Genomic DNA, 22,984 nt, shown 5'->3' with positions numbered 1-22,984 from the left:
TGTGCCTGGTGCACTGTGAGCAGACAGGTGTGAGGGGACTTATGGCGGAGATCTACTGGGTACACTGGCTGCAGGAGTGGTGCTGCTGTGGGTGTGGCCCAGGGCCTTCCCCGCAGTGCACATCTGGAGGTGGGGTGACAGCTCAGGGGCTCTCTACCCGATTATTTCAGTTGCGGTGCCTGCCAAGGAGTGAGCAGGTATGGGTTGCAGCTAGAATTGGACACCTGGATAACGTTGCTCTGCACAGCAGTGTGCAGCTGCCCTTCTCAGGCTTTGCCTGTGGAGGGTGACAGCAGAGCTCTGGAGGCACTCAGTGTCACCCCAGTGGCCCCACACATGGGAGTAGCAGCATCAGAGCCTCTTCCCTGCCTTGCTGTGAGCAGTACCTGTGGCAGCACTAGGAATTGAGTGGTGTGAACTGTGGGTGTGTCTCTCTCAGTCCTGGCACAGTGATGCACACATGACATGTCCGTGGTCTCCAGGAGCAGTTCCCTGAACCCCTGGATCTAACTATGTCTGCTGTGAGGTGGGCACTTGCTGGGCCTGCTGTGGGCTGTGGCTGGGTTCCCAGAGGTGGGGGTGTGCAGGGTTCTGCTCTCCTAGAGAAGCCCAGCTCAGGCAGCTGGACCCTTGGGGTGGTTCTAGGCTGCAGCATCCAGGGTCTGCTGAGATGAAGTTGGCTGCTCTCCAAAGCCAGCAGGGTTTAGCTTCCTGCTGATCACAGAGCTCCTGGCATTGAGGGCCATGAGGTCCTGCAGAGAGTGGCCGCTGGGATCTATTCGCTTTGCCTCTGCTATGAGGCTGGGTGCTCTGCTTTTCCAGCTGTGCTGCTGGGCCACGTCTCTGGAGCTCAAGGTTTCTGTGCTCTCCAGATGGCCGCTGCCCTCGCTGTGCAGCACACACCTTGCTCCGTTCTCTGATGGGGCTAGGCGAGGCCCAGCATCCCAGCCACCTGTGAGCTGCCCACCTCACAGGACACTTGGTGCTGAAGAGGACTCTGCTTTTAGAGCATCAGGATGGATCTACTTCTCAATCACTTTTCCTTTCTGTTTCTCTCATTTTTTTTTAATGAATGTGGTGCTGGTGAGTGATACAGGACCCCAGGCTGAGTGCACACTAGGCCAGTGTTCTCACCACTGAGCTACACAACACCATAATTGCTTCTTAAAATCAAGGAGCTTGGTTGTTCCTGTCTGGCTGGATGCTTCCTGTGTACCTTGACAGAAATGCTTGAGGTCAGCTCTACTTAAGATTTTTTTACAATGTGTTCTGAGTTCTAGTCTTTGGAGTAAGCAGGGTGGGATGCTGGATATGGCATTAGTTCACAGGAGGCCTGGATTTCACAGGACTGAAACAAAGATCTATATTTACTGCACGAGACGAAGTGCGCAGAGCATCAAAGCACAGTGGGCAATGGAAACTCGGGAGTGCTGGCTAGCTGTTTCGCAGCAGAAGCAGTAGGCACGGGGTGTGGGCAGCAGTGCACCCCTAGTCTGCTTGGTTATCATTGGTCCCTGTTGGACCAGGGTGGGAAGACCGCCACCACCCAACTGCCAGTGGCAATGGTCACTTAAAGAATCACCTGTTTTGAAAATTCAACTGCCAAGAGCAGATGAGATCCAGCATGGATAAGAGGTCCTGGCCAAGCCATTATGGGGTTGCACAGCGGCATACCCCAGAGTTTCCCCCAGGAATGCAGGCCGTGACATCCTAGCTGCCTGCTCTTCAGTCAGACTGTCTGGGATAAATAGTTTTAAGAAAAAAAAATATTCTACTACCTTGCGCACAACAGCAGTCCTACCCGACCTTGTCTGGGACCAGATGACACACACATAAAGGTTCATAGCGAGCTCTCTCAAAGCCCCCAGAAGATGCCAGCACTCGCATGGGCCACTTCCAGACAATAGCCCAGCCCCACTCGGGCAGGCTCAGCTGAACCAATGCTGCCCATGGAACCTCAGCCACCACCTATGAAAATGACTACGTCATTCGCAAATGGTGTGGTCTTGATGTAAGCATCTCCCAGCCAGCAGGGCAGCGCAAGCCCTCAGGCTATGCCCATGGCATCTCTGCTGCCACCGCACCAAGTGAGGCTCCACGTGCCAAGCAGGGTTCCAGTGCGCAGAAGGTACAGATCAAGTTGCCGGCACAGCTGGCCTATATGGGGTGACGGCAGACCCTACCCCATCGAGACACAGTCCACGCGCATAAAGTCCTCTGTGTGAGAAGCCAGTCTTCTAAAGACAAAATCACTCTCACTACAGTTTTAGGACAGAGAAATTTGAACACACATACACACACATTCAAAACAGAAAAAAACCACAAAAGTAAAACAGAAGCCACAGTCTGGTGAAGGGTTATGTAAAAGGTCTACAGACCACAATACAGAAAGAAATCTGCAAGGACAAGCAGGAAAAAAGGCAAACCTTGAAGGGAAACCAGGGAAGCCCAGGAGATACTTCAGTGTGAGCAGGCACAGGAGAGTGTCCCCGAGCAGCATGTGGTGGAAGATGGCAGATTTTCTTAGCTGTCGGACTGCAGCCTGGTAAAAGGCCTCTCCTACGAAGCATGACAAGAATCTGGAAAACTCTTACCCTGTAGAGGCCGTGGAAACCCACAGTACTGGTGGAGAAAGTAATTCGGCAGTGTCCAGTCAAGCTCAAGAGTATGCTCGAGATGCAAGATACAAAGTCAACAGAAGAAAATCAATAGCTTTTCTATATGCCTGTAATGAACTAGCAGAAAAAGAAATCAGGAAAACAGCTCAGAGAGAAGACACCAGACACTCATCCCTTCCTGAAGGAACAGAATTAACACTGCTGAAAAGAGGCCACATTACCAAAAGTGATTCACAGGCTCAATGCAATTTCCACAGAGACTTCACGATGCTCTTCACAGAACTAGAGAGAACAACCCCAAATGCATAAGAAAACACAGGGAGACAGGTTGTCTGCAATGGGAAAGGAACCAAGCGGTGTTAGGAGTGGGGAAAGGAGAAGCAGCACAGACATAAAGGAGAATCAGATGTGTCTTGTATGTGGACCAACTGCCCACAGTGACTGTAGTTAGCCAGTGCTGCAAGTATACTAATAAAAAAAGGAAAAGAAAATATGAGAGGCCCAAATGGCCAAAGCAATCCTGGGCAAAAGAGCAAGGCTGGAAATTACAGTACCTAATTCCAAATTATACTACAAAGCTGTAGTACTAAAAAGCATGGTCGTGGTGCAACAGACACACAGACCAAAAGAAGAGAATAGACAACAGAAACCAAGAGAAGGGAATAGACAACAGATAACTACAGCCAGCTGACTGGACCAAGGGGCCAAACATACACATTGGAGCAAAGAGCCTTTTTACAAGTGATGCTGGGAAAACTGGACAGCCATTCATAGAAGATAAAACTTGACCCCTGGCTCTTACTCTGCACAAAATCAATTCAAAATGGATCAAACACCTGGTGTAAGACTTGAAACTGAAACTACTAGAAGAAAAAAGGGAACACTCAACTCCAGAGGCACCAGCAGTCCTCCTGACTGGGCTTCAACAGCACAGGGAACAGCAAAAATCAACAAATGGGACCATGACAAATTCAAAAGTTTCTGCACAGTGTACAAACAACAGAGTGAAGAGACAGCCTAAAGAGTGAGGGGGAAATGCCTGTGAGACACTTTCCACAGAGGATTAATATCTAGAATATGCAGACCTCACAAAAACCTGACACCAAAAAATCACACTGCCTAAGCAGTAACTAGACAAATGAAGTAAACAGACACTTCCCAAAAGAAGTAATGCAAATGGCCAGCAAGTACATGGAAAATGTTCAACATGTTTAGCTACTAGGGAAACATCGCGATTCCATCCCTCCGTCAGAACAGCTATCATTGTGAATACAGGAAACAGGCAGTGCTGCTGAGGGTGCAGGGGAAAGGAACCCTCTGCACTACTGGAGGGAATGTAAATCCATGTGGCCACTACAGCTTAGTAGGGAGGCTCCTCAATATACTAAGAACAGAGCTAGCAGTTGATCGAGCCCTACCACCCCCTACGTACACCCGAAGGAATAAAGCCAGTGCATGACAGGGATACCTGCATACCTGCATCCACTGTGGCACAATTCACAACAGCCTGGTTGGTGGGACCAGCCTGGATGCCCACCATAGAGAGATGAATGGATAAAGCAAATACTATATGTTATATATGTGAAATACTATATATGAAAATTATGTATTTCAGTCATAAAGAATGAAATTATGTCATTTGCACCAAAATGCATGGAATTAGAAGACATCATCTTAATTGAAATAAATCACTCAGACAATACTGCAGGTTTCCTCTACAACGTAGATTCTAAAAAAGATGCCATAAAGGCAGAAGGGAGACTACTGTTAGCCAAGGGAGCAGGACTAAGGAGATAGCAGCACTACCCAGTGGGGAGAGAAAGCAGTGCTGTAAAGGCAGCGGTGGTGATGCATGCTCAAGGGACAGTCAACAGCAGGGAAGGGTGTGAGGAGGGGAAAGAGGACTAAGGGGGTTTGTGCCCACACCTGATGCCTCTTACGCCCATAGGAGGGGGGTCCCACTGCAAGCACTCCTGATGGCTGGGCCTTTTGTGACAGAACATTCCACAGCTGTGGTTATGGGAAAGAAGGAATGGGCCCTGAGGCCAGCAGCACGCAGAACCCCCCAGGCTGCCCTGCTTACTTCTGGCAGAAAAGTTGGCCGCAGTTCCTGCAGTGATGTCGTCGTTCTGTGAGTGAGAAGCGCACCGTGCAGTTTGAGCAGCTGTCCCCGCCTTCATCCTTCACCCAGTGGTCAGCTGCGGAACGGCCTGGCTGGTCACTCACGGACCAGCTGAAGACTCGGCCTTCACTGTCCCCAACCAGGATCCTGCTGTGGTCCCTGTGTAAGACAAGGGTGGGAGCTGGGCCAGAGGCTGGTGCGGGTCACCAATACCCTTGGGGAGCAAGGCCATGGGAGATAAGGGCAGCATTAATATCAAAGGGACCTTCCAGTCAGTGGTCACTGATCAAATCCGGCTGGGTCTTTGAAGAACACAGGGGACAGATTTTTTTGAGTTGAGAATTAAAATCCACAGAGCGTCATGTTTCTTACATTTTCAAAGAATCTTCAAGCTACTCTGGAAAACACACTAAGATCTGTTTTCTCCAAAGGCTGGGCTGAACCCTATGGGCCCAGCTTCCTGAATGCTAAGAGGGGAGGAGGCTGGTGTGTCTGGCTACTTACTTTGACACACCCAGCGCGGTGACCTCGGCTGGATGCGCATTGTCCTTGCGATCGAAGGCCGTGTGCATGGTCAGCTTGCTCCGGAACACCAGCTGCCGCTCCCATCGGTACCCTGGGCAGGAGGTAGAGGACACCGTAAACAGAGGAAGGGACAGAGCCTCAGGCGCTGAGTGCTTGGCACACAGCTGGAGAAGCTTGGGGGACAGCCAGCTAGCTGGACACTGCTGAGGGGCCAGCATGACAGCACGTAATGAAAGAACGGCAGAGCAAGGAAACCTGCAAGGCAAGATTTTGAAGACCTGGCTCTGACTCTCACAGCAATGTTGGCTGCTAATGCAAGTTTATCTTTCTGTAACTGATACCTACATCTTTTTTTTTTTCTCTTTTTGAGAAGAGTTTCACTATGTTGTTCAAACTGGCCTTGAACTCACAGTGTAGCCCAAGTTGGCTTTGAACTTGAAGCCATCTTCCTACCTCAGCCTCTGAGTGCTGAGATTAAAGGTGTGCACCACCACACCTGACACTTATTTTTAAAAGCTTCCATGATTTCAGCATTCGTCATTGAATTCACTTTTTGGGTTGAGGTATTTCTTTAAACAACATACAGCATATTGAAGAGACTCTTTTCTAGGACAGATTAAATCTGCTCTACATGGGAAGGACCACATGAGGCCTGCCTCTGGTGGTGGCCTAGGTCATACAGCACATATTGGGGCAGGACAGAGCCCAGTGGAGCTGGGCCACTCCCTAGGTCCACCAGCCCTCAACCCACCAAAAGGCAGTGAAAAAGATGCCAGAGTTCAAGTTACCAGGTTTCAATCTGCAGTAGCTCCTTGCTTCTGTGGGGTTGGGGTGGGCGTGGTGGAGGGGCCCCTGCAGGCGGGATCTGGCCTGGCCTTCGGAATAGTTCACAAATATGAAGCCGTCTTTCTCATCGAGGCTGAGCTGGTCAGACCAGCGCCGAGAGTCGTCTGAGCTGCTGTCAGTGCACCAGGCGGCTGTGGCTCGGCAGGATGCTGCCCGGGGCCTGTGGCTGGTGCTGTTGGGCTGGCTGGGGACGTCCTTGGGCTCCTGGGTGAGGCTTGGCTCCTCTGCTTCAGAGTCACTGCTGTCTTCATCTTGGGGTTCCTGCCCTGGGAGAAGCATTGGGAGAATGAGAAAACGCAGATGCATCCTAGCCACGCCTGACCTGGTCTCAGGGCTCCCTTCTGCCAGGTATAAATCATGAGAGATTTAATGTTTACAGCTAAGTTTAAAAAGAGAAACAGAAAAGCCAGAATTTTTAGCAAGATTGAAGACAGCAAAAGGGCTGCCTATCTAAAAGAATCCACAGAATACCTTGGGAAAAATCTTTAGCCTGGCCTTCAGTTCCATACACTCTCCCTGGCCTTCTTGGTGAGGCTTCAGGTGTTCTCTGTACAGCCGCTTCTCCTCGTGCTGATTCTGCACATTCCGTTGGCCCTACCAAGGCCTTGGTTTCTCTCCCAGCATCTGTGATCTGACACTGCCTAACTTTCAAAGCAAAGCTCCAAAACCATTTCTCCAAAATCTCACCCAATTCCTTCTGCTGATCTTAGACTTCTGCGGCAGTATTGTCTTTCAGTTACTTGAAATTCTTGCCCTGAGCTATTATGTTTTCTCTAAAACACACATGCTTTCTCTAAAACAGAGGAGTCAGACTCAAGAGAAGAGGCCCACAGGCAATGTCTTGCCTGTTGCTACCTACTTTTTTTTTTTTTTTTGGTATTTTAGGGAAGGGTCTACAGGGTGTTCAGGGTCTCACTACTGGATTGGACTCGTAGTGATCTGCCTGTTCACAGCCTCCCAAGAACTGGGATTACAGGCACACACCACCACACCCAGTCTCCAATTGCTGTCTCAGCATGCCCTAGGGGCAGGGCCAGAAGAGCAGGCTAGGGGATGGAACTCCCGGGCCTGCTGAGCTATCTGGCCAGCCCTATTCTATCTAGCTAAACGGTAACACATAAGAATGAGTTACTGATGCAAACTCTAAACTAGGGTTTTGGTTTTCTTCCATATTTCACTGTCATTTTACATATGCTCACACCAATTCTGTGCTGTCATGCAATCTAGTCTCGTAGAGAAGCAAACAGGTATAACTGGAGAGAGACACAGGTATAACATAGGAGAGAAAGTAGTAGCAAGTGCAGCTAAGGGTGGAGGTGCTCACCCATATCCCTAACACTTGGGAGGCAGAGGCATAGCTTCGAAGCCAGTCTGGGTGGCATAGTGAGACCATGTTGCAAAAAAGAAAGTGAGTGTGCCAGTGTTAGGCCCTGCACACACACTTCTTAGCAGGACAGATACGTCATCTGCCAGCCTTGTACTCTGTAAGAGTTCAGGAGACAGGCTGGACTGGTGTTTCACCCCGGTGCTTCCGACCATGAACCCTCAGGTCCCCACAGCAGCCTGACAATGGCTTTGATCCCCAGGGAGTCCCTAGCATGTCTGCCTTTCCACTCAAGTCCTACCTGAAGTCTCCATGCTTGAATCCTTCCTCCACTATGAAGTCCAGGGTCTACTCCACCCCACAGGGCTCACCGCTATGCCAGACTGTCCACAGCAAGAATGTAGAGCTCTAAGACATGGACACTCTTCACCTGAATCCTACCTCCTTCCACCTCACTACTCATCCATCTTCCCCTGCTACACATTGCTCAAGGAAGGGAAAGCGACCCGCTTCTCAGCAGAGCCCTTCATAGGGTATCTGCCAACTTATAGGAAATCCCCTGACACTTATTGAACTGAGCAGAATTTCCCCATCCTCAAACATCCAGATATCTCTCTGGTGGAGATACAGCTCCCTATGTAGAAATTTACCATGTGAAAAGTAATAAAAGGAGGGCCAGGGATACAGTTCAGTAGTAAGCACAAGGTGCCTAAACCCCCCTCCCCCCAAAAAAAGTAACAGAAAGATCCAAATGTACTCCCCAGGAGATCTTTCCTGCTTTCAGCTTACACAGAGACGTGATTTGTGTCTTTCTGGTAGTAAGGCTTTTCCCTTAGGAACATCCTTGCGTTGTTCAAGTCATACCGAGTTCTCAGTGTACAGAATCAATCACAGAGAGAAAATCTGAAGGTCATACCTAAAGCCTGGTTTTTTTCTGGCAGAACACAGGAGGGCAGCTGCTCTGGACCTGACAGAAGAGCATACCTTGGCCCTGCCCTATGTTACTGTTTTCATCATTTTTTATGGAAATCATCTAGCTGTATCTTTGACTGGAAAAATGTCCAGGGCTTTACAAATAATAGATAATGGAGCTTCTGCTTGAATTAGAGTCCTCTATGAGCAGGTAGAGGCAGAGACACTCAAAGTGGACTCTGCCCTGCCTCTGTAGACAGTTGACAATGTGATACCAGCCAGAGGCTGGGCAGGACACATGTGGTGCTAGGGCATGGAGCTGCCTGGCATTCCAATGCTGTGGCCCCCAGGTCTGCTTTGTATTTGCAGAACGGAGGCCATGTGTTTGGCACTCCAGGGAGCCTATATGCAGGATGAGCTGTGGAGTCACCATGAGTTGACCTGACCGAAGGATCTGGGAGGAGCTTGACACACGTGCCCAAGGGGACTGCACAGCACACAGTGATGGTGCCCAGCCCCAGCCCTGGGTCACACCATGTGGTATATGCTCACCCATTGTGACTCCTCAAAAAGAAAGAGGGTATTGACAGAACGAGTGCTGAGCAGTATTAAATACCTATTTGTGCTTCTGGACATTCTTCCTGCATTTCTACGACTTCAACAGGCTCAGGAGCTGGTGTTTCAGGAACTTGCAAAAATTCCATCCTCCAAAACTACACGTAAGGAAGCAGGGAAATAAAAGATAGTTAAGAAACAGATGCAAGAAGTCATCCACATGTTCCTGGGTGAAAAGATGCACTCCGGTAAGTGGAATTCTCACGGCTATGTGACTGCAGTGGCTGCCTCAGGCATGGCCATTCAGGGTGCAGGGACGAGGACTGTGGTCAGGTCAGCTTGAACAGGTTCTGCTATGCAAGTGAGCCCCACTTCCAGTGAGAGCGTCTCAGCACCGCCAGCACACATGCACACTGCAGATGCTCAGGAAGGCCTACAGCCAGCGGGCCCAGCAAGGCCTTAGGCTGTGGGGATTTTAGAGAGTGCTCTGTAGCTCAGGGACTGGATCACTGCCACTCTTGAGAAAGCCCTTGGCACAGGGGACAGTGGAGGCAGGCCAACAGCCTGACTGGCCCTCAACATGGATGGATCACAGAGAGTGGCTGCTCTCGCCTCTGAACAAGAGCCCAATTAAAGGAAACAGGTAAGAGGAAAATTCTCCTGAGAGAAAAACTCAAATATTTGTGCAGACTACACAGGTAAACACTTTGTTGATCCTCTTTCTTGCAGAGGCCTGACAGTCATTAGACAGGACAAAGATAAACTATGTCTGACTGCTGGTGGAATCCTGCAGGGTCCAGCTGGGACTGGAAGAGGGTTCTGTGCTGTCTCGAGCTCTGATCTCAGTAGAGGAGACATCGTTTTCCACGTCCCCCAGTGAAGCCACCTGACAGACCTAAAACCTGGGACACATACAACACACATTGACAGCACTCCCCACGCATCTTGGAGGTCACATGTGAGTGCCCTGTTGTGCCAAGTTGCCCAGGGGTCTGTCTATAACTCAGTGGCTGAGACTTGGGGGGATCAGGCGAGACTTGGATGAACATCACAGCCTGTTCTGGTGTCCTCACACTGCAGCTTTCTAAGTGCATAGTGACTGGAAGAACAAATACTAGAAGAGGGTTTGCTCTGAGCTCCCTTACCCGAACCACGCCATCGGAGTGTCCCGTCACAATGACATTCTGTGTGTCCCACTCATTCATCTCGGACACGCAACAGCACATAATCTGCTGGCTCCGACCTGTGAATGTGTTCACGCTCACGATGGGGTTCCCGTTAATACTCCATACGTGGATGTATGTGCCAGCGCATGACACAATGTCCCCCTGGGAACGGAAAGGAACAGCCCTCATTCTCCTCATTCTCTGCCCAGTAAATGCTTGTTTCAGGAACGAATGGACTCTTGGGCCTGGCTCTCAGCCCTCAGACTAGAGGCTGTGTAACTTCTGAGCTTAACTGGAATTCAGCACTTGCTGGCTTAGAAAATACTTCCCACAAAGGTAGCCTAAAATGAGTGTCTGCTGTGGCCAGAGGATCACAGTTGGAGACCAGAGGCAAGGCTGTGGCCCAGCAAGGGTGGACAAGCCTCACTCCACACTGGCAGCAAAGGAGGTGGAGGCAATCCTGCTCCTCCCAGCTACGAAGGATCTAAGTCCTTTCCACCCAGAGGCAGGAATCTTCCTCCTCTAACTCTTACATAGTGAGTCTAATAACAAAGAGCAGAGTGTGGAAGACAGATTTTCATTCCAGATATGCCTCCTTCTTCAATAAATAAAAAGACAAAATCTTGGTAACACAATAGTACCTTCTTTTAAAATTCATATTCACAGTAGGTGGGAGAAAAGAAATGTGGTACACAGGTCACTTCGTCCTAAGTTCCTAACTCATGTTCTCATGAGTTCCGAAGTAGAAGAGAATGAGCTCTCTCCTGCTTGTACCAGGCTAGGACCTCCTCAACCTGGTGAGAACACGATGCTGCACTGCAAAAGGAAGTGTGTGCTTGTCATGGGGTGACACTTCTGTGTGACCTCCGTGATCTCCTGGGGCTAGTGGCCACAGCCCTACTTTACAGCATGAGACCTGGGTGAGAGCCTAAGTCTCCTGCTACTGCAACAGTCCAGATCTGAGGCCAGCTCTCCAGGGCCCCCAAGCCCATAACCCAGTGCTTATCCTTGCTCGCAGGGTGTCCTGGTGGTCCTGATGCAACAGCTGGCCTTGGAACAATGGGACACAGCTGGCCTAGGGAATGTGGAGGTGGTCCTCAAAGGAGCAAGGAAAGGGCAAATCCTGGTTGGTGGACATGGTGCAAGGTGCCAGCCCCCAGTGCAAACTGAAGTAAGGGAGGGTGGGTGCGGCAGAAATCTTTTCTTGTGTTGAGACATTATAAATACAAGAAAAAAACCTAAATGTTTCTGAAGTATTTGCAGCAGCTTTCCAGTGGGTATAAACTAATGGCTCAAATAAGTGTAAATAAAACTCACTGTTTAGAAGAACCTCAAGCAAGCCCGCACTGACAGGATGGGGCCTTCGACTCTGAGCAGCACTGCTGCTGGGTGTGGTCTGAAGCGTCCCACTCAGCAGGGGCTCATTTAAGGGCCACTCCAAGAGGGCTCGGGGATACCTGAGCCTTCCGAATATACCAAAAACCAAGGAGACTCCTCACCCTAGAACACCTCCCACTGGCCGCCATCCAAGTCGTGTTCTTGTCAGCCAGACCCTGCATTTCTTTCTCTTTCCTTTTTCTTAGAGTAACTACCAGACACTTGACTGAAAACACACACTTAGCATCTTCCAGTAGCCAGGACAACCGCAGTAGGCCTTCAGAAGGAGAGCTGAGTGTGAGAGGCAGTGGGGTCGCATGTCCCAACAGGGGGGTGGGCTTGGCAGGAGGGGTGTGTGTGTGTGTGTGTGTGTGTGTGTGTGTGTGTGTATGTGCATGCACACATGCATGCATGTGTGGTTTAAAGGCCAGTGGCAGATTCACTTATTTACTTACATGACATACTTGGAGAAGAGATGATACGTTCATAACTTGGGGCTCTTTAACAATTTCCTACATGTCTGAATACCCAAGTATGTGCAATAAATAATTTGAAACATTTCACTAAAAAATTCAACAAAATTTTAACACCTTAATAAGTTCCCTATTGAAAAAAACAAAAAGGGCTGGGGATACAGCTCAGCAGCACAGTGCCTGCCTGGTAAGTGCAAGGTCCCAAGTTCAATTCTCAGTACCACAAAAAGCAAAGCAAAACAAACCAAATTAAAAAACCCCACTATTAAAAACAAAAAAAAAAAAAAAAGGAGGGGCCAGAGAGATGGCTCAGTGGAATAAGTGCTTCCTGGCAAGCACAAGGCCCTGCTGGGTTCTAAATTTTAACACCCATGTGCTGGGTAGACAACTCATGTACTCAGAGAATGAGTGCCTATCAACTCAGAAAAATACTCAGAAATCATTTTATTAAATTTACCTTGCTCAGAGCTACTTGTTCTCCTAAATATAAATCGAGTAGGTGGCTTACTACTTACTGTTAATTCATTGATACAAAGAGCAGAAACTGGTGCTCGGTGGCCTCGGAGCTGGGTTAGGAAGGACAATTTGTTCAAGTCCCAAATGATGCAGGTTCGGTCACGGGACCCACTGACGATTATATGGTAGGCTAAGGATGCTGTGGCACAGGTCACAGTGTCTGTGTGGCCTAGCAAGGCCTGTCAAAGAGAAAGGCAACAAGTTAGTCGACGGCAACAACAGGATCTCTAAGAGACCCCAGGAACCCCCAGATGCCCAAGGAGACCTCAGGTACCCTGCGGGGAGGCGGTCCCTTGAGCCAGGGACAGGAAGCGGGCAACAGGGGTCCTTCTCTCCTGGGCTGCCTTATAGGCCCTGGCAAGTCTGTGCCAAGAAGGGGATAGGTTCTGGCTCTAGTATGAATTGCTAAAATCATTATGGTGGTCACCTAATATGGCCAATGCCCTTAAAACAAAAGCCCATCTTCCCAAGACCACCTCCCCCTTCTTCTCCAACTTAGCCCAGGACATAATTTACTTTCACCCTTTCCGCTACCTCAGGGAAGACCCCCAGTCAGTTCCCTCAGGTCTATCTAAACATCCCTCCAAAGTCCACTCCTGCCAAAAGGCCATAAATGCCTCAGCAACCCTTTGTTCCAATCAAGAGAGAAAGAATTCCTTCTCCTCCCCCACATTCTCTCCTGTGTCCTCAAAGAAAATAAAGCCCCTTTCCTTTCTTCCTTCTGCCTGTTTCTCTGCTGCGCCATTCACCTGAAAACAGCTATCATATGGTGCCTTGTGACTCGGATATATAAGCAGCATGTGAGGCTCCTGGGGGCCCAAACTCCCCAGTCTTGAACTCCCCTGCATATTGGCTGAGCTTCTTTCCTCAGGGATCTGCCTATTTGCTGTTGCAGCTTGCATGCAACACTGGCCCACCTCACATCTCATAGGTAGGCTGAGCTCTCCGGTTCTCTTGTTCAGGGGTTTGTTCTGTTTGCTTAGGGAAACCTTCCCTTGGAACACTCCCCTGCTGTCTTTGGAAATTCATGGGGCCCTGTGTCCGGAAGTCTAACTGTCACTGGTAAACCCCATACCCCCCCACCCCAGTGATTCCCCCTTGGCCCCTGGGGATGACTGGAGGGACTAAGGTTTGGGAACTTTGCCATTGCACTTCTTAGCTTTGAGAATTGGTGACGACCACTCCCTGGGCTTAGAAGTCTGCTCAGCCTTAATTTGGTCACTCAGGGGAATTCTTCTCTCTTTGCTTTGCCTTACTCTGCGTCAGGTGTATACCCTTCCCCTGCCATCGTTCAGCTCCTTTGGCCTTCAGGAGGCCATAAAACCAAAGCAATTTATCTTCTACTGTCAGATGGGTTGGCCACAATATAAACTTGATGGTGATACTCAGTGGCCTATAGAAAAAACTTCTGATCTAGTAATTCTCCAAAGTTTAAAAAATTTTTGTAACGACAATGGCAAATAACAAAAAATCCCCTATACCCAGGCTTTGCTATCTTTGAGGACATGTCCCTCCCTCCTTCTCTTCCCTCAACAGTACAAAGGGGCCCAGATACTCTCTGTTCGAACCGTTCCACCTGGGCCCCTCCCTCCGCCTCCTCGGACCCTCTAGGAGATGCTGCTCTGATCTTCATTCCTCCTAGCCCCCCAGCTGCAACTCCTCAGTCTCCTCTGCTGCAGTCTCCTACGCTTCCAGCCTTGAAGCCCCTCCTCCTTTCATGGCTTCTCACCCTACTGTTACTTCCTCACCCCCATCTCTTTTCACAGTTGCTGAAACTAAGGACAACTCCCCCACCTAACAATCTCTCTCAGTCAGATAAGATTCCCTACACCCCAACTAACAAAACCAACAGCCAAAATACCATCCACGTCCCATGCCACAGCAGCCGCTGCCACTGGCCCTCGCCTCCGCTATACCCCGCTTCACCTTCTGAAATCTCAACTTTGCAGGGCTAAAGTGATACCTCTTTCTTCATCCCCTCTCCATAGCCTTTCTCTGTGCCAGTTGGTTCACATTCCTTTTTTTAAAAAAAATTAATTAATTTATTTTTAAAATTTAATTGAGAAATAAATATGAATGAGACAGTTTCAAAGCTGATTAATAGGACAGTTTTGATAATCGATACATTGTACATTGTTATCTTCTTAGTGGTTATCCATAGTACAAGAAGCAGGCAGGATATCATGTCCAAACACTATTAGTATACCTTTCTTCTCATTGAATTAAGCAAAAGTAGCCGTATATCTATCCTATTTTGTATATATAAATACAAAATGATCTTTCCTTTGTATCCCCCCTCTTTTTTTTAGTCCTGTCAGAGGTAGATAATCTATTGGCATCTAAATACTAAGGTGTTTGAATTCAGCTAAACAATCCAACACTGTCTAGCAGTCTATAATATTAGTGGGTTATCCTCAGAAGTTACTGACTTGAACCAGGGATTGAACTCAGGCCCTTGCACTTGCCAGGCAAGTGCTTAATCTACTGAGCTATCTCCCCGACCCTACAGTCCTTGCATTCCTCACTGCCCCCTCCCCTTATAAGCAGTCTTTTCCTGCAGGTTTTTCACTTTAACACTTTTTCCCCCAACAGTGTGTGCCCCTCCCTCTGCTATCCATCAAGCTAGATACAAGTTAACAGCCCACCAAGCAAGCGAGCACACTGTCCTTTCCAGCCAAGCAGCAGGCTTGACTGAGGCCCTTCAGCTACCTACCTCTACAGTTGCACAGCCACATTAGACACCCCAGTTTCCCTCATGCCAGCCTACAAGTCTGGGATGTGTACATGTCAGCGCCTCTCTGTTGTGCTGTGCCCAATCCTTACGCTCTGCTCAGTTTGCTTGCTCCCACTCAAACCTGATACATTGCATTAGACCTAAACATGTATATTAACCATAAATAAGAGGTTTTTACCTTTTCCAAGTTCTTATGAGATCTCTGCTAATTGACCTACAAAAGTTCTGACTAGTCTCTCACAATTACAAACTTAAAAAAGGTCATCACAATTTAACCTGGCCAGAAATATATCTGAGTACACTCTCATCTTATAAAGATATCTGTGTGTCCTGTGTGTACTTGTTTGTTTTTATGTCATTCTGCAAGCACCTGTTCCTTTTCTTTAAAAAAACAAAACAAAACATAAACTTTGAAGCATGCTTTCTCCTGAATTTCCAGCTGGTCTGATATCAAAATTAATGTATAATTAAATAGAAATCATTAAAATAGGGATGCTTAATTGGTGGATAAAGGGTAGTCAACCTTTGTTCATCAATAAAGAGACCCCAAAAATCTCCTTAAAAGACACTCCTAATAATTTGGTCATTGGTTAAAACAAAGTTTTTTCCAAGTATACAGTATCCTACAATGTAAATTTTCTTTCAGATTTAAACATTTGCCTTTCTCCTATGCTTCAGGTATTCATAATAAGAGGTTCCTGTCAAACCAACATGAGGTCATCAGCCAAATGATAATTTTCTAACTAAAACTTATGTGATATATGTCCTATGTATATTTAGAGATGCAAAAACAAAATGGGGATTTTGTATGACTGTTACGCTACACTGCTATCTATGACTACTGATGTCAAATGATCCCTACAAAAGTATGTAACTGTTGTCCATTAACATTCTACAAGGATTTAACTGCTAAAATGTCCATGGTTAATAAGAAATAACACTTCTCTGATTATACTTCATATTTCAAGATACTTGATGCTCAAGCAACATTGTAATAATCAAATGTATTGCTCCAAAGTAAGTATACTAATGCAGACTCAGAATCTCCCAAACGAACAAGTGTTATTAATTCCTATTTTATATCCCTATCTGTTCCTGACATTCACGCCAAGCCAAAAAGACAAATCTCGGCCCTCAAACCCTACAGGAAAACTTATTTAATCTAACTTTCCATGTCTTCAATAATAGAGACCAAAATTAACTATACACAGAGCCAACTTTTGGCTCCAACACTTGAGACTCATATCAAAGCAGGACCTTAACAAAGTAATGCTGAGCCTAAACAACTCTGCCACCCAAGTCCTTCCTGGATGGTTTCCCGTGTGGCAAAGGACACTGGGCATGATACTGCCCCAACCTGCAGCCATCACTGGGACATCTACAAGCTTGAGGGTACTAGAGGTAGACTGTCCTAGCCACCAGACAGCAGGTGAGCCATCCACTAATTTCCTGCCCTTACAGGAGACCTCGCTACAACCAAATCCATCAATACTTGACCTGCTTGGTCTTGCTGCTGAAGAACAATAACAGAGCTTGGGTTCCATGGCCCACATTGAGGTACCTTTGTCAGAGTCTCAAGTCTCGTGGGACATCTCAGGTTCTTCAGTCTCCAATGCGAGCCTTCACTAATAAACAGCTTCTAGTCCTACGTGAGACACCCGACAACAACTTCTACACGGATATAAACCATTGTCCTGTCAACCCTTCTCACCCCCAAGACGATGCCCGCATTCAGCAGGAAGCAGTTTAAGAGACACATACCCCTTTTCATAACAATCAAAAGATGGGAATGATAGGTTCTGGCTCTAGTATGAATTGCTAAAATCATTATGGTGGTCATCTAATATGGCCAATGCCCTTAAAACAAAAGCCCATCTTCCCAAAACCACCTCCCCCTTCTACTCCAACTTAGCCCAGGACATAATTTACTTTCACCCTTTCCACTACCTTAGGGAAGACCCCCAGTCAGCTCCCTTGGGTCTATCTAAACATCCCCTCCAAACTCCACTCCTGCCAAAAGGCCATAAATGCCTCAGCAACCTTTGTTCCTATCAAGAGAGAAAGAATTCCTTCTCCTCCCCCACATTCTCTCCTGTGTCCTCAAAGAAAATAAAGCCCCTTTCCCTTCTTCCTTCTGCCTATTTCTCTGCTGCGCTGTTCACCTGAAAACAGCTATCAGATAGGTGGTTGTTGGCAAGCACTGAAAGGGTCCAGCTCCTTCACAGATGTCAAAGACATTACCGCTCTGTCTGGATTTGGCTGTGGAGCCAAAACTAAACGTAAATCCTGCCTTTCCTGCCTTTTGCACACGTGTGGCTTAGGGTCTCTCTGGTGAGCTCTCTTAGATATGAGGTTGCTTTTTTGGTGATACAGGAGAATGATCGAAGAGCCTCATATGTGTGAGGCCCGTGTTCCCCAACAGAGCTGCAACCTCAGCCTATTTTTATTTATTTTTTATATTTTATTATTATTATTATTTTTTTAACCTCAGCCTTTTAAAACTGTACTTTGAGATAGGGTTTCATTAAGTTGCCCAGGCTGGCCTTGAGCAATCCTGCTTCAGCTTCCCAAGTGTTGGGGTTACAAGTGTGTATGCCACCAACACTGGTTTTTTAGGTGCAAAATGTGGCTAATAGTTACCTTGTAGATGTACAAGGATTGGAGTTCTACATTTTGGAAACAGAGTGGGGACCGCCTGCCTCTTGGGAGCCCACCCTGCACGTCACCTGCTTCAGCGCTAGGCTCTTGGCCTTCTCCTTGGAGGTGCCCGTCTCCCACACACACACCGCTGTGCTTGTGCCACCTGTGATGACCAGCTTGGGGTTGGGGCAGACGGCACACAGAATCTGGCCCCACTCGGATAAGCATTCGTACACGGTCACCGCCTGTGGGACAAAAGACCTGTGAGACCCAAGGGGAACATGTTTTCTATCAGCAAGACCTCTAAGAGACCTCTAAGAGAACATGTTTTCTGTCAGCAAGTTTAGAGAATTAAAGTGCCAGGTGTGCCTGATGGTGACCTGCCCAAGGAGGTAGGACTGGCTGGCAGAAATGAGCCCCTTACAGTCACGACTGCTTGGAGGAAATGCTGCAAGCTGGAGGGAAACCACTCCCAACTGTCTATAGGGGCTGGCGTGGCATTGGTGGCTGAATGATAGAACTCTTGCCTCCCAGAAGGGGCTCACTTGCTCTGCAGAAAACGGCTCCTCAGCCAGCTCCCTGATCTTGACCCAGAACAGTGCTGTGCTACTTCCTCCTGGCTGGGAAGAGACACTGACAGGACAACCCCAGGACATCTGGACCAGGAGGACACATTGAACACGGAAGCAAAGAACAATGCAAACCTTGTCAGACTCATAGGTTCCCAATCTGCAGCTTAGGTCTGCATAGCCCCAGGCGAAAGTCTTGTTCCAGGCAGGTGGGATAAGAACCTTGTTCTGCTCCACTGCAAGGATGCCTTTGTCTGTACAGACTATCTGTCCCACTGGCTCTTTGAGTTCTACAAAACAAACACATCCTTACACTAGGGCAGGGAAGAGAAACTGCCCTCGGCACCCACAGGGGTGGGAAGGTGATCTTGACGGCGACCTGAGCCACACGGCCTCAGCTGCAGAGCCTGGCTTTCAGTGCTTGGGAGACCTGCTGCATGGGCCCCCCACCCCCAGCCTAGAGATGTTCTGTGGGCTCTGCAGGCCCCACTGCTTTGGGACACTCCCGGGCCACACACAGGGGCCTAGGGCCCCAGACTCAGAGGCACTGTGTGTCTTCAGCTCCCATTGTTGGAGCCTGCCCAGACTTCTTGGGGAAGCCATGATACCCTGACAGGGACAGGACCAGACAGTCCCTGGTGCTGCCTAGGGCTGGCACAGAAGTTGCAGGGAGGCAAGATGGCCCAGAGTTGCCCCTTGAGGTTTCTAAACTTTGATGCTTCTGGTCTTGAACTTTGTGCAGTGAAAATTGCACAGACTTCACGAAATGTTTTTTTCACTTGGAAAAAAAATGTTTTTGGATAACTCACCATGGGACAAAAGATGGTTTTGGTTGGCACACTAAAAATATGATTCCTTTATTGCTTTTTTGAGAGGCAGAATTTTATGTAAATAAAAATAAAAATCAGATTTTTTTCTGGTATAGGTAAAGCTGATGTGGCAAAAAATACGAAAAAACAAACAAACAAACAAACCCCACCAACAAGTATTAAGCAAAAACACAAATGCCAATTGTACTACTGCTGAGGAGCAAATTTGTCATTGTTTAACAGGTTGCTCACTTGTCCCCTCAAACCATGAGTCACATGTGTCTCCCACACGCTTACCTTTCACAGGTGTGAGAGAGGGCCGCAAGTTGTCTAGGTGGTGGAAAAAGATCTTGTCATTCGTGCAGCCGGGAGGGACAGAGATTGCCGCACTGTCTCCGTTGAGTCGACTCCTTACTCGCTTTGGTGGGTGAGGTTTCTTAAATAACTGGGAGGCATGAAGATGACAGTTTATAAAAAAAAAATGAAAAAAGATAACCCACGTTAGGTTGTGTGACCAGGACAAGGCAAATGTTACCTATGGCAGGCATAATGCGTGTAGCTTCATAATAAACCTCAGATACTCTGTCACCTCCACTTACATTTGAAAAAATAAATTTATAGAGCTTGGATTGCCAGAGAACTACGAGCTTGCTCAGCAGGGACAGGACTATGATAAGCTACACCAACTTTCTGAGAGAAAATTCATCTACCCTAACTAGAGTTGACTGAAAACTTTTCTCTGTGAGGCTTCACAGGTAATCAAGACTCTAGTCCAATGCCACTCTTTACCATCAAAGGTAGTTTAGAGGGACAATTTCTGGCTCCCCCAGTCTTTCTTAAGGGGGTGTATCAACATCAATATTGGGTCTTTTCAGCCCTGCTCAGTTGCTGACAGGGTAAACATTTTTAGCTTTTTAAGGCAATGATACAGAGGAAGAAAAAGACAAGAAAAATATTTGGCAGTGTTTCTGTAGGGTTAAAAAAAATAACGTACACTTAAGATTGTTTTCAAATATTACAGATTTTTGAAATAGGCTTTAGAGTAGCACCCATTACAAAACAAAGGAAAATAGGTGAAAAATCTTTGATGAAGGGAGACTTAGGACAGATACAGCACCAGCAGCCTTTGTGAATGAGATGCCCATTCTGCAGAGAAAAGAGACAACTTTAAATGTTTTCTTCCTATTTTAGCTCCATGCAGAAGTACAGGGCCAGTATTCCATCACTGTCTACAGCTTGTGCAGAGTTAAAAATGAGACACACACTGCAAAGCAAGCGCATGAGTAACATTTACTGAAGAGCTTTCAGAGGACACGGGCAGGGCACTTGCCAGGGTGCAGAAGTGTGTGCAAAGACGTGCAGACCAGCACCTGTGCACTCAGGCTTTCTGGGACTCTCTGTGCTCCTGCCCAGTGGTGGGTCCCACAGACACACAGGCACCCATGCCTCCTCCCAGCTACCACCTTCTTCTCTTCCATGTAGTGTGAAGTCCTGTGGTGCCCCAAGTGTGCCGACGGATTTGTTCATTCAGATATGTGTCTCACATTCCTGCCCTTGTAATATGCAGGAAAAAGGAAAGGCTTAACTAAAGGTATAGGTGAGACCTCTGGCTGTGAGTGGGGTTCACAGACAAACCTTTGCGTCAGGAGTGAGCCCATCTCCCTTGCTGGGGGATCAGGTCGCACTGTGCCTGGTAGGGGACTGGCTGTCCTGGCTTATCCATGGACACAGACATGCTACTGTCTCGTGTGCTCCAAGTGCCAACCTCAAAGTTGGCCAACCTACAGAAAGGTGACCCAGGAGTGACTTCAGCAGGAACAGAGAAAATGGCCAGGCCCACAGTGCAGAGGTGGTCGCCAGAGCTCGGCACAGGTGGGCAGCTGGAGCAGGTGGCTGGAGCCCTCCCCCGATCCAGGGGTGTGGCTCTTGGCCTTGGGCTACTGTGGTGGTGAAGCAGCTGCTGCCTGTCTGGTCACCCAGCCAAACCGCAGCAGCTGGTTCTGAGACTCCTGAACAGCCTTAACCTCTTCTGCTCCAAACTTCCCACACGTGTGTGTGTGTGTGTGTGTGTGTGTGTGTGAGAGAGAGAGAGAGAGAGAGAGAGAGAGAGAGAGAGAGAGAGAGAAACAGGGAGACTGAGGCCAGCAAGAACATTATGACTGTCTTTCCCTGCCTGAAGTCTGTATAAGCTCTCCTGGAACAACAGAACTCATTTCTACATGCATAGTAGTTTGCTTCATTCTCGAAGGGTATAAACACAGACAGAAAAGCATGCCCAGTTTGTCTGTGACCAAAACAACATTTCTGTTCATCTCAAGCAAAAGGGAGGAGAAAGCAACATTCTAGGACCCTATTAACTCGATGGACAGGATTTATGATTCCTTATTAACTTATTCTGCACCTAATACTGCTTGGCAATTTACCACCAGAAACACTGTGGAACCTACAAAACAAAACGGAGTACACTGACGGTAGGCTTCACACCTGCTTGGGAATCTGGCCGAAGTTGTTGATGAATCCAATGGTCGCTGTCTCCTTCAGAGGGTCGTTGATGTTGTAGATGTCCACTTGGCCCTCATAGAAAAGGTGGTGGAAGACATTGACAGCGTCCACTGCCGCTGGGCCCTGCTGCTTGTAGCCAAAGATCAGGTCAATCCACTCGTGCAGATGGGCGCTCACGTAGTCACACTCTAGAGCCTGCAGTTCCGAAACAGGGCAGTCACGGGCTGGCCTACAGAGTCAAAACCCTGGCTAGCTGTCGGCAGGGACTAAAATACCAACCAATCACAGAGCGCACTAGCCACTTAGGGGAGTGGGCGACAATGATCCCCTCCTCGTAGGATTTTGGTCACTGACTGAGTAAGGCTACTTTTGAGCAGAGAGCTCCCGTTACCTCACGGTGGACACGGATGAATTCTCGAGGGTCCCCTTTGGCCCAGGGTGGAAGGATGACATCTCCGAGCTTGGTGCCATTCTGTTTGCAGCCTATGAGATTCGATGCATTAATAAAAAGAAAGCAAAAGGCCAGGATCAATGTGGCTTCATGCCAGAGGGACGTGTTAGATTCACTGCCAGACTCTGGACATTTCACCTCAGAAAGCCCCTCGCAGTCACCTGCCAGCTCCTGAAGGTGGCTCTTCACAGAGCCCTGCTCAGACAGATATGCTTAGCTAAGGGCTTGCGTCCCTGCAGATGGTCCTGAGGTTCCCATAGGTCAGAGAGGGCGAACCTTTCAGGGACAACTGTCCACACTGCAACCCCAAACTCACTATTCATCACTAAGTGCTAACACTGTAGTTAAACCCAAAACCTGAAATTGTAGATTAGAAAAAACCCATCTTTAGACTTAAAAAGATAGCACGCATTCCATCAGTTTGCCAGAACTGCCACAGGCATAATGCTTCTGCAGGCGCGCCCAGGGCATGCGTTCCCACCTGCCAGCACAGGAGCCTCCGTAAGGACACTGTTGGAGTCTCGTGCACGTGACTGCAGTATGAGGCTTCTCACAGTTCTGATGCTCACATTCATGAGCGCTCCCTACCACTGAGATGCATTTGGTAGTAATGATTCTCATTTAAAAGAAAAAAAATTTTTGAGTCCTAGCCCAGGTCCAGTGAGTGCGTGGAGAGCTTCCTGCTACCCTGCACCGGCGGGACCAGTCCCAGCCCAGGTGCAGCGTGGGCCGGACCCTCTCCCACCCCCTTGGGCCACCCCCCACCACTCCACCGTACCTGCCCCACCCCTCCCGCCAAGTAGGAATTTCTGCCGAGTTCCGGGAACCCCCAGACCCAGTCCTAG

The 22,984-nt window shown here is 48.3% G+C and overlaps 1 protein-coding gene across 1 annotated transcript in view; it reads right to left on the bottom strand.

The window, feature by feature from the left end:
* Wdfy3 (WD repeat and FYVE domain containing 3) overlaps positions 1-22,984 on the bottom strand; it is a 311,759-nt gene that overhangs the window by 6,534 nt on the left and 282,241 nt on the right. Inside the window, exons 55-65 of the mRNA XM_023712946.1 lie at positions 22,080-22,171; positions 21,671-21,883; positions 19,484-19,631; positions 18,513-18,667; positions 17,895-18,053; positions 12,434-12,613; positions 10,048-10,230; positions 8,964-9,060; positions 6,054-6,377; positions 5,245-5,356; positions 4,702-4,899 (exon numbers count right to left, since the gene is read on the bottom strand). Of these exons, the coding sequence (XP_023568714.1) occupies positions 4,702-4,899; positions 5,245-5,356; positions 6,054-6,377; positions 8,964-9,060; positions 10,048-10,230; positions 12,434-12,613; positions 17,895-18,053; positions 18,513-18,667; positions 19,484-19,631; positions 21,671-21,883; positions 22,080-22,171 (1,861 nt within the window). The remainder of the gene's footprint in view (positions 1-4,701; positions 4,900-5,244; positions 5,357-6,053; positions 6,378-8,963; positions 9,061-10,047; positions 10,231-12,433; positions 12,614-17,894; positions 18,054-18,512; positions 18,668-19,483; positions 19,632-21,670; positions 21,884-22,079; positions 22,172-22,984) is intronic.

This window comes from Octodon degus, unplaced genomic scaffold (genome assembly GCF_000260255.1).
Source record: "Octodon degus isolate 3935 unplaced genomic scaffold, OctDeg1.0 scaffold00028, whole genome shotgun sequence".
NCBI classification, from domain to species: Eukaryota; Metazoa; Chordata; class Mammalia; order Rodentia; family Octodontidae; genus Octodon; species Octodon degus.
This window is presented reverse-complemented; position numbering and strand designations above follow the sequence as displayed.